This window comes from Protobothrops mucrosquamatus, unplaced genomic scaffold (assembly GCF_001527695.2).
Source record: "Protobothrops mucrosquamatus isolate PMUCROS unplaced genomic scaffold, P.Mucros_1.0 scaffold418, whole genome shotgun sequence".
Lineage (NCBI taxonomy): Eukaryota > Metazoa > Chordata > Lepidosauria > Squamata > Viperidae > Protobothrops > Protobothrops mucrosquamatus.
The window spans coordinates 296,164-311,995 of record NW_015386747.1 but is presented as its reverse complement, the minus strand read 5'-3'; the positions used below and the strand labels follow the sequence as shown (position 1 = coordinate 311,995).

The window sequence follows — 15,832 nt, the reverse complement described above, 5'->3', positions numbered from 1 at the left end:
GCTCTACAAATGAGCATGGCTACAGCCATTTTCCTTCTCATTCTAGGTTGCCACATAGAATGGAGGGGGGGGTTGCCCAGGTGCTTTGTTACTCAAAATAATCTTTTGTCCTGTGGGAACCAAGGTCATCAGCTGCTCCCGAGACTAGTGACTGGGCATTGCATAAAAAGCCTGCCAAATAATCATATTGGGGAATGTACTTGCTTGCATAGTTTTATGGGTGGGACATATAACTTTGTATTGGAAAATTGTTGCTTGTGTATCCAGACTTGGTTTCACTCTTGACCGTGCTCATACTTTATACCTAATAAACATGTTCTTTGAGGAATTTGCAAGCCTCGGAGTTCTGCTTTATTTGTCTCTGTCTGTTGGAACCATGACATTAAACCAAGTCTCCTAAAAACTTTGTTTTTTGGGGTACTGGGCCCCGACTGCCTACTCACTCACTTTTGGGAGAGTGATAAACACTTGGTGAAGATTCAAAATGGAGGAGAAGAGTGAAACCACTGCTAGCTGCAATGGAACTCCAACTGTTGGAGCGCAAGCTGGCACTCCAACCACTGAGGAGGCATCACTGGCAGGGACTCGGTCAAAGGCCAGGTTAATCCAACTTGGGAAACTGGTACCTCAGGAAAGAGCTATAATCCTGGTGGACCTCTATCAAACTGAGACTGTCCCTCAGTGCAGGAGCACTTCTGTAACCGCTGGAGAGGAGCTCCTATTGCTGCCGTCCCAGAGTTCTTCATCTGCGGATAGTAAGAAAGGAAAGGGGTTGATGGGATGGGATGATTCTGGAGAGTGGAGGTTTCAGTCCACAGTCCACAGCCCTTTGCTCGGACAGCTGAAGGACAAGTTCGGCAGGCTGCAGGTAAAGGTTACGATTCCCGTTGCCTAGGAGGTAGGTGCCATGGGGGGGGGGGGTGCCAAGAGCTACCCATCTCTTCCCCCCCTCGCCGGAGTCCCAGCCTGACTGCTGGAGCCTGTGCCGCTTCGCCCATCCCCCAGCCAGCTGTGATGTCAAGCCCTGTATCCCAGCCAAGCCTGCTGCTGCAGCCTCAGGATGCCAGTCCTAAAGACCAGTCAAGGGAAGTCCAGAGAGTGGTTTGGCCATGTCCCCAGGACCAGCAAGCCACCCAAGCCCAGCAGCAGGTGCAAGCGGCTCCGCCGAGATTCGAGCTGCCTCCCATCAAGCCCACCTTTGATGGGGGCCCCAAGAAGATAGTCTTCTTCCTAAATCAGGTGTGGGCTCATTTAGATCGCTATGCTTATGCCTACCTGAATGGGGCTATGATGGTGAATGCTGTGGCAACAAATGTAGAGGGGGAAGCGGCTGACTGGGTGACCAACCTCCACAATGAAGGGGCTCCTGAATTGCACAATATTAACCATTTCATGGAGCAACTGAGGGGTAGTTTTAAAGATGAATCCCGGGCCCTGCTGACCAAGAAGGAGATCCACCATCTGAAGCAAAGAGGCTGTCCTGCTAAGCAGTACATTTATGAATTCAGAAGAGTTCCTGGTTGGCTGGGGCAGTGGCCAGAGTGGTCACTGATCAGCTATTTTAAGCAAGGGCTAGATCGCGACTTACTTCAAGCCTGCATCATTCGGAGGTTTCCTAACCTATTGTGTGGGTGGTACAGCATGGCCGTGGTGCTAGACATCGAGTTGGACCACCCCAGAAAGTCAAGCACAGGCAAGCCACCACGCATCCAGGAGAAATGCCCTTATGGCCATTTCCAAGCCACTGCGGCCACCAGTGTCTCCCAAGCACCAGCCAGGTCTCCTATCAAGTGCTACCGGTGCGGTCAGATGGGTCACCATGTTGTGGAGTGCCCAGCTCCTAACCTTCAACCCAGGAGCGTGCCAGTCGTCACCGCAAAGCCACGAAAAGCTCCCAGAGGGGGAAGAGGAAAGTCATTCTGGGCACATCAGGACCCAATCATCAAGGCCTCCCCTCCCACCAAGCTCGGGGCCAAAACCTGATCCGAGCCACAGCAGATGCCGGCACCTTATGACAGTGATGAGGAAGGCAAGGAGGACTCCATGGTGAGTCAGTCCATTCCCTCCTTTGCCATTCCAGCTAGGCTAGTAGTGCCCAAAACAGGGGCTTGTATGAGCTTGAACATCCTAATAGATGCTTAATTAACACCCACCGTACTCAAACTGGGCATCTGAGCCAAACTACTGCCCCTACCCATGAGGTTTGAGCAAGCTGACGGGTCCCTCATTGGGGGTACTCCTGCCGCGCACCTAACAGAACCTGTGCGTTTGGAAATGGGTCAGAACTGGGAAATCATCCATTTTGTGGTGGTTCCGAAGTTGACTGAAGCAGTAATTTTGGGACTAACATGGCTTGATAAAGGTGTCCCAACATCTGGTGGGAGGAGGGAATGCGGAAATTAAGACTGGGGACAGGACCCCTTCCACCTGCCGCTGACAATAAAATGAAGACACTGGCCATCAGCGAGATTCAAGGGGAGCCCCGTGAAACCCTAAAGACTGAGCCGAAAAGCTGCCGGGAATTCAACTTGTCCCAGCTGAGTACCATGATTTGGCAGAAGCATTTAGTGAGAAGGAATGTGACATCCTCCCCCACCACCGGGCTACGGACTGTGCTATTGAAATTCTGCCCGGTGCCAAGCTCCCAAAATCAAAGATGTATTCTATGACACCCAGAGAGATGAAAGAGCTGAGAGAGTACATTGATAAAAACTTAACTCGGGTTTTCATTCAGCCAGCCAAATCACGCGTGGCTGCTCCCATGTTATTCAAGGAAAAGAAAGATGGATCTCTTAGATTATGTGTCAGTATAGAAAATATGTACCCCCTCCCCCTGTTGAAGGACATGTTAACCCACCTGGCTAAAGGAAATTTTTTTACCAAGCTGGATTTAAAAGAGGCTTATTACTGAATCCGGATTAAGGAGGGGGACGAGTGGAAAATCGCTTTCAATTGCCCTTTGGGGAGTTTCCAATTTAAAGTGATGCCTTTTGGACTGCAGGGGGCCCCAGTTGTGTTTATGCAATCGATAAATCAATGCACCATGATCATTTATACAAAGGGGTTTTGATTTATCTTGATAACAATTTTATTTACACCAAAACCATGGAAGAACACATTAAATTGGTCCATGAGGTGCTAAAGAGACTATTAAAAGCCAAACTGTCAAAGTGTGAATTTCACCAGACACATCTTGATTATCTGAGGTATCTGATTTCAAATGAGGGGATAGAGATGGACCCTGCCAAAGTAAAAACAGGTTCAAAAACAACAAACCTATTTTAACCCTAGGGGGATGACTAGCCTGGAAAGTTATACCTCCCAGATGACCTCAGACTCCAAACCCTTCAGTGGAGTCATGATGCAAAGCAGGCGGGTCACTTTGGGTTCCTGAAAACATTGCATTTAGTACGGCCAGGGATGAAAAGACACATTGAGAGTTACATGAGGAACTGTGCTACCTGCGCTGCAATAAAAAGACATTCTGGGAAACCTCCAGGGTTGCTGCAACAAGTGGCTGACCCTTCCCAGCCTTGAGAGGAAATAACCATGGAGTTTATAGTGGCTTGCTCAGACTTCCCTCTGTCCAGAAGTTAACCAAGATGTTTTTGAAACACATATATCGGCTCCATGGAGCTCCGAAGTGGATTATTTCTGACAGGGGGTCCGGTTTATAGTAAAGTTCTGGAGGGAGTTCCTTAAACTGGTTGGGACCACCCAGGGGCTTTCATCGGCTTTTCATCCAAATACCAATGGAGCTGCTGAAAAAGCTAACACAATGGTGGATCAGTACCTCAGATATGTAAATTACCAGCAAACTAATTGGGCTGATCTCCTGCCTTTTGCAGAGGCAGCCTACAATAACGCTGTGTACAGTAGCACTGGACTCACCCCATTTAAGATAGTAACGGGTTGAGATCTTGTGCCCATGCCTGAGTACCCCCAGGAGCCTCCTATTTCCCAGATTTTGGATCAATGGATGACATCCTTCCAGAGAATTTGGGTGAATGTGAAGAAAGCATTGACCAAGGCCCCCAAGGCTTACAAGGAGCAAGCAGATAAGTGACACTACCCTCAGAAGCCTTTTCGCATTGGGCAATTCGTTTATCTTTCAACAAAATATTTAAGATTAAAGTTACCCAGCAGAAAATTGGGGCCAAAGTTCCTTGGTCCTTTCCCCATCACTAAGATCATAAACCCTGTTACAGTGGAATTAAAACGTCCGCGACTGTTGGGAAAAGTTCACCCTGTGTTTCATTGTAGTCTGTTGAAACCTGTGTCAGAATCCTCTTTAAGACCTATCCCAAAGAAGCTGCCAGGTCCAGGAGTGGTAGAGGGGGAGACACATTATGAAATAAAATGAATTATTGATTCTAGGTTATACAAGGGAAAGTTACAGTACCTCGTTCAGTGGAGAGGCTATCCACTGTCAGAATCTACATGGGTGAAATGTACCAATGTGAAAGCAGAGATTAATAAAAATGGTCTACGATAAATATTCTCCCAAGCCTCAAGGAAATACTTAACCTGCTTTTTGTTTCCCCTACAGGAGACTCTTTCTTTCTGAGAGGAGCCAACTGTCATATCTACAAATGAGCATGGCTGCAGCCATTTTCCTTCTCATTCTAGGTTGCCTTATAGAATGGAGAGAGGGGGGTTGCCCAGGTGCTTCGTTATTTAAAATAATCTTTTGTCCCGTGGGAACCAAGGTTATCAGCTGCTCCCAAGACTAGGGACTGGGCATTGCATAAAAAGCCCACCAAATAATCATATTGGGGAACGTAGTCGCTTGCATAGTTTTATGGGTGGGACATTTAACTTTGTATTGGAAAATTGTTACTTGTGTATCCAGACATGGTTTCACTCTTGACCGCGCTTATACTTTGTAACTAATAAACATATTCTTTAAGGAATTTGCAAGCCTTGGAGTTCTGCTTTATTCGTCTCTGTCTGTCGGAACCATGACACAAGACTGATTTATGTGATAAGTAGCAATAAAGTTTTTTTTTTACTTAATGGAGTGGGGACATTCCTGTAGATGGGTAAGCATTATGAATACACCAGGCTATTGCAGCTTGTTCAGCAAATAGTGGTTAGAAATTCTGGCTTAAAATTATATAGTCAGCTGTTCTCTCTCTTCATGGAACCTCGGAATCTCTAGATTGATAACAAAACATAAACCTCCACACTGTGTAATACCTTCATTAGACTGCAGTTCCCAAGATGCTTTGGGAAAGCCACAATCACAAAAATGCTGTGATCCACCCCATCCTGACCCAGGAATCTCCCTTTTTACATATTCCCACAACATACATGAATATAAAGAATGCTCCAACACTGGAAGTTTTTAAGAAGAGACTGGACAGCCATTTGTCCAAAATGGTGTAGGGTTTCCTGCCTGAGTAGGGGGTTGGACTCGATGACCTCCAAGGTCCCTTCCAACTTTTATTATTATTATTATTATTATTATTATTATTATTATTATTATTATTATTATTATTATTATTATTATTATTTTATTATTATTATTATTATTATTATTATTATTCTCTATATTTATGGAATCAGTGATCACATTCTGAATTTATGATCAAATTATTCACACACTAAAAATAAGTAGCTGCAAGGTGAGTCTGGCCAAGTTGCCTTTCAAGGGAGCCTACATAGAAAAGAAACAACTAGAAATGAAGATGATGCACATGGCTAGCTTTTTTGCTTTGCAAAATATGAACTCCCCCCATTTTTAATTAAGAGAATCTAAAATTAATAAAAATTAATTTAATTGGAGCATATCTGCCGAATGGCATCACAAGTATTACTTTGGGATGTGAGAGGTCAACATGTACATGATAAATGAATAAATGGCTGTTTTGAAGGAATTTGGGTTGGAATTTAAAGTTTCTCAGCATCTGTATTTGTTCCCATTCCATAGGCTCAGCCCCAGGGAGCATGTGAAAGATGACTGACCATCCTCAGATGCCTTCAGATCCTTCTGCAGCAAATATTCCTTCCCATTCCTGGGAAGAAACATGCCATCCTTCCCAAAGATTAAGCCATTGCTCAGCTGCTGAGTCTGGAAAAGACATTGTGTGGGAAGATGCATATGGAAACGAGCTGATCTTTGCCTTAGATGATGAGGAAACTCCAGCTCCAAATTTAGCCAGCAGTTTTTTCTTTGAGGAAGATGAGCACAAAGAGCCTGCCTTCTGTGGCTCATCCTCTCCTCTGTTTCCTCTTGGATCAGATTTCTCATCTGCGCTCCCCATTTCCCACTCCCCATCTCCAACTCACTCAGCATCTCAGAGATCAACTGGCCTGGAAAACTCACACAGTCCCAAACCCTTAATCAATCTGGTGAAATCCCTCTCAACTGAAATTGAGTCCCAGGAAAGCCCATCTCTCAAATCCCAACCTTTGTTGAGCTTGGTCAAATCCATTTCCACTGAAATTTCCCGCTTGGAGACTGAGGTGTCGCTATCCAAATCAGACTCTAAGCTCAACGTTCACCTCTGGCGACAAATCACCCAACCCAAAAACAAAAATGGCGATTCCAGGACTGCTCCATCATCTCCCAACCGTTCTCCTTCAGAGAGCAAGGGCAGCTTCTTCAAGACTCAGGAAGCCAAGTTTGAGGACACCAAAAGGAGGTTTTCAGAAGCCATGCAGGAGCCACTCAGCAGGCTCAGCAAAATGATTGGGGATGAGAATAATATGTCCCCCAAGCTCCGATTACCCCTCTCCGGGCACCAGCAGGGTCCTGATTTCCTTTCTCATCGCCTCAGGGAGTCTCCCATCTTGGAGAGCAATTTGGAATATCCCCTCCAAAAGACAGATTGGACTGAGACCATTTCATCGGGGAGAGGGGAAATGGAAGAGCGGGACTCTTCTCCAAATTGCCAGCATGAAGAGGGCCCCTATGGGGATGCTTTCCAGGTGGCTGAGGTGGCTGAGAAAAAAAGCAAGGCCACTGGCAAAATGCGGACTCTCTCACCTCTTGGGCCAGTCCAGCCCCCCAGGTGTTGCAGCCCAGTGCCGTGTAAAGTTCTCACCTGGATTGCCATCTTGGCCTACAATTACCTGGTCCTCCCTTTGCCTCCTTATATTTCTGGCCTCTGCCTTGGCTTAGCCTCTGGGTTCCTTCTTGGTCTCCTGGTTATTTTGCTGCTGGTGCCAAAGCGTGCCCTGTCTCCACAGAAAAGCCCCCCTCCTCAGGGCATGCTGCCCTTGCAAGCGACACCTCAGCAGCCATGGGAGCCCCAGGTGCTCAAGGTAGGGTGGGGTCATTGGTGTTTCTTTGGGATCAGTGGGAGGAGGCCCGGAGGGCTTGGCTGGCTTCTGGCTTCTGAGTTTCTTTAGAAAACTGACTCTTTTTGGTTATATAGGAAAAGGGATACGATGACGGAAGGCTGAGTTTCTTCAAGAAAGCAAATTCAGGCAGAGCACTAAACTGCTCTGTTTAGTAAACTGCCAAAGTTACAGTGGTGCTGAAAATGCAATCAGTCCTTGCATTTATGACCATTGCAGTGTCACAGTCACATGATCAGCCACCATTTGTGTGCTTCACAGCTGGGCTACAACAAGCAGACTCAATGGAGAAGTCAGCAATAAAATTGTGAATTGGAGTCACTTGATGTCTCCTTAGTGATGTGACAGTTGCCAATCCCAATTGTGGTCATAAAGTGAAGACTACTTGTATAGCCCGTTTGACACACAATAGTGTCCCTTTCCCATAGTCCCCTGAAGTCCAGCATGCCAATACTCCAGCCACAGCCTTCCTCAACACTTGAAATGTTTCATGGAGATAAATTATTTCTAATTATTCAGCTTTAAGGTGAAAAAGAGAAAAGAAAAATGAAAGATGTTGCTATTTTTAAAATTTAGAATATTTAGTTCTAATAGTGCTAGAGATTGAAGCAAGACCGGATGAGCGTTCCCTTGAAAAATTCTGAGAAAATTCTGCATAAATTTTGAATTTATGCATAGGATTCCATTAAATAGTTTTATTTGTTTATATCAAATAAACACTTTGTTGTTATTTGATAACCCTCTGTAGGATTTTCCTCCATGGCCAGCAGAGACCCTTCAGTGGGAAAACTGAATTCCATCAGCCAAAAGAGCAAATTATCTGTTTGATACAATTGACACAAACATTTCTCGTGGTCTCCTCCAAGCCAGCATGCAATCACTGCAGCTACAAGCTTTCTGAGCAAGTTGCCATCTTTGATATGTACTTATAGGTATTTAGGGTGATTGTTGGCAGGACACTGAACCAGGGCTGGCTTGGAATAATGGGAATTGTTGTCCAACCTAGCCCAGTGACCATGGATTGGTGGAGTCTGCCCCAGGTTATGCCAGGGCTGTAGGGAGGCAGAAGAAATGGGGGAGAGGAAATAACCATCACTTTATTGCAGCTTTAGTGTGTGGTACCTAACTTGGAAAAGCAGCTCTGAGCAGATTGGATAGAAGCATAAAAAAGTAACTAAAAACAACCACAAGAAACATTGAGAACTAAAGCTAGATTGACTGAATAGCAAAACAGAAGGATAACTAAATAACTGAGGCCAAATCCTACTATAACTACTGAAAAGCTTTTAATTCTGGATGGACTCGGCTTGCTTCCCAACCTAGTACCTGATGGGAAGAATCTGTACAGAAGGCTCTCGGGATTGGGACCATCCATTTTTTTGGGGGGGTGTGCATCATTTTTTAATTAATGAGAAGGAAGCGGAGGGCCTATTTTGACACAGAGAAGAAATTATTTCATAGAATCATGGGATCCTAGGGCTGGAAGGTACCTCTGAGGTCTTCCAGTCCACCCCCCTGCCCCAGGCAAGAGATCCCATTACATCCCATACAAATGGCCATCCAGTTTCTTTTCTTGAAGACCTGTTTTAATTATTTGACCCTGTTTCTATTTTTATACTTTTCCTTCTTGCCAGAGAGCTCTTTCTGCAACCATGTTGGTCTTGTCTGGTGTCTGTTGTTTTTCTTTCTCTGTGGTATTGTTTTTGTTTTCGCCTTTAGTATTTCGTTTTTCAGAGTTTCCCATTCATGCTACGCCACTTTAGCCACCCAGAATCGTTTGTGACAAGATGAGTGGAAAATAAATTCAAATAAATAAATAAATAAATCCTGAACTGTTTTTCTTCCTAAGATTTCCATCCATGGAATCCTTCCTATTTTTTCTTTTAGTTTGTTGAAGTCAGTTCTCGTAAACTCTCAAGTGACTTTGTTCAGTCACCTGTGCCTGCATTATGGCAAATTCTAGTATGACATTGTCACTCCTGCAAGGTTCCTACAACTTCCACTCCTTCAATCATTTCATCCCTATTAGTAAGGTTTAAGTCCAGTAGAGCTGACTCTCTAGTTCTCACCTCCTTTTGAGTGACAAAGTTGTCAGCCAGGAATGCAAGAAACCTGTTCTATTTCCCACTCACTGCAGCATTTGTTTCCCAGTTGATGTTGGGGTAGTTAAAGTCCCCCATTATTACAATGGTGAGTTTCCTGCACACATTAGTTAACTGACTATCAAAGAGTTCATCTATTTCCTCCTCTTGGCTAAGGGGCCTGTGATAAACACCTGCAGCAACGTCATTTCTTTTTCCTCTAATATTCATCCAAATACTTTCAAGAAGGCTTCCCTAGTATTGTGAGACACCAGCATGGTTGCTCAAAGATCTCTCTGATAAACTGAAAGACAAAAAGGATAAGTACAAAAAATGGAAAGAGGGACACATAACTAAGGCAGTACATCAGCAGATAGCCTGAATCTGCAAAGATGAAGTCAGGAAAGCAAAAGCTCCAAATGAACAAAGACTTGCAACAAAAATCAAAAATAATAAAAAAAAGTTTCTTTCAACATATTAATAACAAGAAAAAAGTCAAAGAAGCAGTTGGTCCACTAAAGAGAGAAGATGGCAAGGAAATAACAGGCAACAGAGAGAAAGCAGAGCTGCTTAACTCATTCTTTGCATCCATCTTCATACAAAAAGGAACTATAGCCCAGCCTACCAAAAACATAACTGTAAAAGACAGAGTAGAAATAAAAATTAAAATAAGCAAAAAAAAAAATGGCAAGAGAACACCTGTCTGATCTTGATGAATATAAATCACCAGGACCTGATGGACTACATCCCAGAGTTCTGAAGGAGCTGGCAGATGTTATCTCAGAACCATTGCACCATATCTTTTAAAAAATTTGGAGCACTGGGGAATTACCAGAGGATTGGAAAAGAGCTGATGTGGTTCCCATTTTCATAAAAGGAAAAAAAAACAGACCCAGGAAACTACAGACCAATCCGCCTAACATCAATACTTGGGAAAATAATAAAAAAACAGATCTGTGAATATCTAGAAACAAATAACGTTTGTTAAAAACAGATCATGCCAAACCAATTTTATTTCATTCTTTGACAAAATGACTAAATTAGTAGACCAGTGAAATACTGTGGACATAGTATATTTAGACTTCAGCAAGGCATTTGACAAAGTAGACCAAAACCTACTTCTTGGTAAGCTAGATAGGCAGCATCACCACCAGACGGATTAGTAACTGGCTGATAAACCGTACTCATCAAGTCGTCCTTAATGGTACTACATCTACATGGAGGGAAGTAAGCAGTGGGGTAGTACAAGGTTCCATTTTAGGCCCAGCACTCTTCAATATCTTCATAAATGACTTAGATGAGGGAATAGAAGGGGAACTCATCAATGTGCCCTATCCAACAAAATGAAATTTAATCTGGAGAAAAGCAAGGTTTTACACCTAGGCAGGAAAAACCAAAGGTTTAAATACAGATTAGGCAAAACCTGGCTCAAAAACAGTAACTATGAGAGGGGCCTTGGAGTCCTAGTGGACAATTACTCAAACATGAGTCAGCAATGTGCGGCAGCAGCCAAAAAGGCTAAATACAATCCTTGTTGTATAAACAGAGGCACAAAATCAAAATCATGTGAAGTATTCATACCACTTTATAAAGCCTTAGTAAGACCACACATTACAAAAAAGATGTTGAAACTTTGGAAAAAGTGCAAAGAACAACTAAGATGATCAAAGGCCTGGAGACTAAAACATATGAAGAACAGTTGCAGGATTTGGGTTTGGCTAGTCTAGAGAAAAGAAGGATTAGGGGGGATATGATAGCAATATTACAGTATTTGAGAGGCTGCCACAAAGAAGAGGGGGTCACATTATTCACCAAAGCACCAGAGGGCAGGACAAGAAACAATGGTTGGAAACTGATCAAAGAGAGAAGCAACCTAGAATTAAGGAGAAAGTTCCTAACAGTGAGGACAATTAACCAGTGGAACAGCTTGCCTTCAGAAATCGTGGGCGCTCCATCTCTGGAGATTTTTAAGGAGAGACTGGACAGTCACTTGTCTGAAATGGTATAGGTTCTCCTGCTTGAGCAGGGGGCTGGACTACAAGACCTCCAACGTCCCTTCCAGCTCTATTCTGATTCTGATTCTGGCCTATGATGAATACCAACAGCAATGTCATTTCTTTTGCCTCTAATAGTCACCCAAATACTTTCAAGAAGGATTTCTTCCCTAGTATTGTGTATTTCTGTAGAAGTATAGTAATTCTTCACATACAATGCAATTCCTACCCCTTTTTTTGCATTGGTTCTGTTTCATTTGAACAGTGTATAGCCTTCTAGCACTTCCAAACTCTGAGACTGGCCATGAAAAATTACCCAAGCGGTTGCAATAATTTGAGGGTACCTTCATTAAATCCCAAAGAAGACATCAGATTGGGAAATGTAGATAGCCAAAGTAGATGCAAAGAGATGGAGAAACAGTGATGAAATGCAAGTCAAGACATTCAGGCCGAAATGTAGGAAGCAGATTCTCTTTCATTATATTGTTAGGAAAAATATGCAGCCAAATTTCTCTGGGACTTTTTTTTCATGCAAAACTGATTTTAATGTGGAGGTGGGTAACCATGTGGTGGCTCTGTGCATACATACATACACTATAATGTGTTCTTTTATCAATAGGGCAGGACCTGGCTTCTGCAGTTGTCAGAAAGAGGAGAGGGAATGGAGAAAAGAACTTTGAGATGTTTTTCAGGAACTGGACTTTCAGGTTGCCCACATCTGTAGTTTTGAAGAAATACATTAAAGTGAATGTGAAAGTTGCTTCTTTTATTCCAGCAAATGCAGATCAATAAATAATATCAAACAGAATAGTGACAGATAAGTTTTTACTCTTCTTTTAGACATTCCCTGACTAAAATTAATTGTTCTTTTCCAGGGTTGGATGAACGAAATGCATTTTTATGACCCTGAGATTTATCATCCTTCTCTTACCCATTCCATATTTGTGACCTTAGAAAACTCCAGCCTGACATTTTCATATCCCCAAACCAGCATCCCTCGGCGGGCCACCTTTAGGGAAGAGAACTTTGAGGTGGCTTTTGTGACCCACCAACTTTATGATATGAGTGGAGCCAAGGTAAGATTCGTCAACAACGTATCTGACAGGGCGGTGGACATGTGTAGTAAGTACAGATTGGGAATTTGGTGGAAAGGCCAGGAGAGCTTTCATCCTTCCATCCCCCAACTGCAGATATGGTTCAGTCTTAGATCAATTGGGGGCATTTGAGATCCCACGGGAAGATCTCCCATTCCTTTCTGCAAATGAAGCCTTTCTTCTAGCGCAGTCCAGAAGGGGTTAAAATCCTTCTCTACCTACTGCACTGATTCAAGCTGGATCCTGGGTTTTTAAAAAGACATCCAGTCAAAAGGAAGATTATTTAATTTAAATGTTTAAGTGCTCCACATTATCAGCATTTATTTTGCCTTTGGCTTTAGTTTCTTAGCTGTCATACCAACTTCTCAAACATATTTTATAAAATACTTATAAAATAGGATGATCAGGCAGCAAGTACCCCACAAAACTGTCTCAAAGTGAAGTTAAAATTGGAATGGCTCAGAACTCACTGAGTGATCCGTTCTTGTGAGATTTGGGGAACTTTATGGGAGATGTCTTAGGATAAAAATTATTATTATTATGAGATCACAGAATTTGGGCATTCTAAGGCAAGGTTTCATGGGATTCAAATGCCAAAGTTCATCAGATAGGACACCCAGGATTCCTGGAGGGGATTGTCAGGTCATGCAATGGCATTTGGGTTGTGAAAAGGTTGCTCTGTAATTCAAGCTTCTTTTCCATGGAGAAGGTGACTTGATTCTCTTGTGACTTCAAATTGTCTGTTACTTTTCAGGTCTTCCTCTTCCCACCTGGGCTGGCTCGCAAAAGGATGTGGAACAAAAAATATCCCATATGCATTCTTTTCCCAGAACAAGTGGATCTGAAAACCAAAGCACTAGCAACAAAAGACCAAGATGTGGATTCTCCAAGAGAGGAGAAGCCAAAGAAGAAAGAAGTAACAGGGCAGTGCCCAGCTGAGGTCCAAGAAAGGACACTTTATCTCTTTGGCAGAACAGGTAGAGATAAGGAGGAGTGGTACCAATATCTCGTAAGAGCCTGCCAAGTTGAACACCATGAGCTATACCACACCAGCCAAGGTGAACTTCTCTCAGGTAAAGCAGGCTGGGAACCATGGGTCCAATCCCCAGGGTTCCTTGAATTGATTGCCTCTTATATTCAGAAACAGAATGAGGAAATCCTGGGATGGAATCATGTTTTGTTTAAATTGAATGGCATTTTGATAAGATGAGGTGAGATGAGGTGAGGTGAGGTAAGATAAAACGAGATGAGAGATAAGATAGACAAGACAAGGCAAGACAAGACAAGATAAGATATAACCGTCATACATACATACATACATACATACATACATACATACATACATACATACATACATATAAATCACTGTCTATTTTGAATACATAGCGGAAAAACGAAACTTGAGAGTTAAGAAGGTTGATGCTATGGAACAAAACTGTGCTGAATCTGGATGTTCTGCTTCGGATACCATGAAGTCCCCTCCTTCCAGAAGGGAAACTGTAGGCCCAATAAAGAGACAAGATGGCAAGAAATAACAGGCAATAGGGGTAAAGCAGAGCTGCTTAACTCAGACTTTGCATCAGTCTTCACACAAAAAGAAACTATAGCCCAACATACCAAAAACATAACTGCAAAAGACATACTAGAAACAAAAATTAAAATAAGCAAGAAAATAGTAAGAGAACACCTATCTGACCTTGATGAATATAAATCACTGGGGCCTGACAGATTACATCCCAGAGTTCTGAAGGAGCTAGCAGATGTTATCTCAGAACCACTGCAACACATCTTCCAAAAATCCTGGAGCACCAGGGAAGTACCTAAGGATTGGAAAAGGGCTGATGTGGTTCCCATCTTCAAGAAAGGGGAAAAAATGGACCCAGGATACTACAGACGAATCAGTTTAACATCAAAACCTGGGAAGATCCTAGAAAAGATAATCAAAAAACAGATATGGGAACAACTAGAAGCAAACAAAGTTATAACTAGTAGCCAGCATGGGTTCGTTAAAAACAGATCATGCCAAACCAATCTTATTTCATTCTTCGACAAAGTGACTAAACTAACAGACCAGCGAAATATGTAGTATACTTAGACTTCAGTAAGGCATTTGATAAAGTAGACCTACTCCTTGGTAAGCTAGAAAAAGGTGGAATAGACAAGATCACCACCAGATGGATCTGTAGCTGGCTAGCAAACCTTACTCAATGAGTAGTCCTCAACGGTACTACATCCACATGGAGAGAAGTAAGCAGTAGGGTACCACAAGGTTCCTTCTTAGGCCTAGTACTCTTCAATATCTTCATCAATGACTTAGATTAGGGAATTGAAGGGGAACTCATCAAATTTGCAGATGACACCAAACTGGCAGGAGTAGCAACATCCCAGAAGACAAACTCATGATCCAAAAAGATCTTGACAAACTTGAATAATGGGCCTTATTCAACAAAATGAGTTTCAATGTGGAGAAAAGCAAAGTTTACATTTAGGCAGGAAAAATCAAAGGTATAAGTACAGATTGAGCAAGACCTAGCTCAAAAACAGTAGCTGTGAGAGGGACCTTGGAGTCCTAGTGGACGATCACTTGACTATGAGCCAGCAGTGTGCAGCAACAGCCAAAAAAGCTAATACAATCCTGGGTTGTATAAACAGAGACATAGAATCAAAATCATACGAGGTATTAGTACTGCTTTATAAAACCCTAGTAAGACCACACCTGAAATACTGCAGCCAATTTTGGGCACCATATCACAAAAAAGTTGTTGAGAGTTTGGAAAAAATTCAGAGAGGAGCAACTAAGATGATCAAAGGCCTGAAGACTAAAACATACGAAGAACGGCTTGGGTTTGGCTAGTCTAAAGAAAAGAAGCAATAGGGGAGACATGATAGCAGTGTTCCAGTATTTGAGGGGCTGCCACCAAGAAGAGTGGGTCATGTTATTCACAAAGGACCAAAAGCAGGACAAGAAGCAATGTTGGAAACTGATCAAAGAGAGAAGCAACCTGGAATTAAGGAGAAACTTCCTGACTGTTGTGTTCTTTGTATTTCCCCCCCTTAATCCCCTATGCATATCCTGATCACCCATTAAGGGTGATTGCCCTTCACCATTGATCGCCCATTAAGGGTGATTGCCCTTCACCATTGATCGCCCATTAAGGATGATTGCCCTTCTCCATCTGCATACAGTTTCATGCCCGTTGCTGGTTGGCTAACTAGCAACAGGGTCTTGCCAGCCAATGGAATTGTGTGATTACAAGCCAGGGGAATCCCATAAAAGAGGGCTCCCCTGGCCCAGAGAGCCAGTCCGGATTTACTTCATGCCTTGCCAATAAACCAAGAGCTGACTGTCACTCGACTC

General features: G+C 43.1%; 1 protein-coding gene across 1 annotated transcript in view; it reads left to right on the top strand.

The window, feature by feature from the left end:
• The first annotated feature begins 1,014 nt into the window (after nt 1–1,014).
• The window catches only part of LOC114922580 (testis-expressed protein 2-like), a 43,628-nt gene continuing 28,810 nt past the window's right edge, over nt 1,015–15,832 (top strand). Inside the window, exons 1-4 of the mRNA XM_029284195.1 lie at nt 1,015–1,804; nt 6,245–7,269; nt 12,256–12,456; nt 13,229–13,547. Coding sequence (XP_029140028.1) covers nt 1,015–1,804; nt 6,245–7,269; nt 12,256–12,456; nt 13,229–13,547 — 2,335 coding nt within the window. The remainder of the gene's footprint in view (nt 1,805–6,244; nt 7,270–12,255; nt 12,457–13,228; nt 13,548–15,832) is intronic.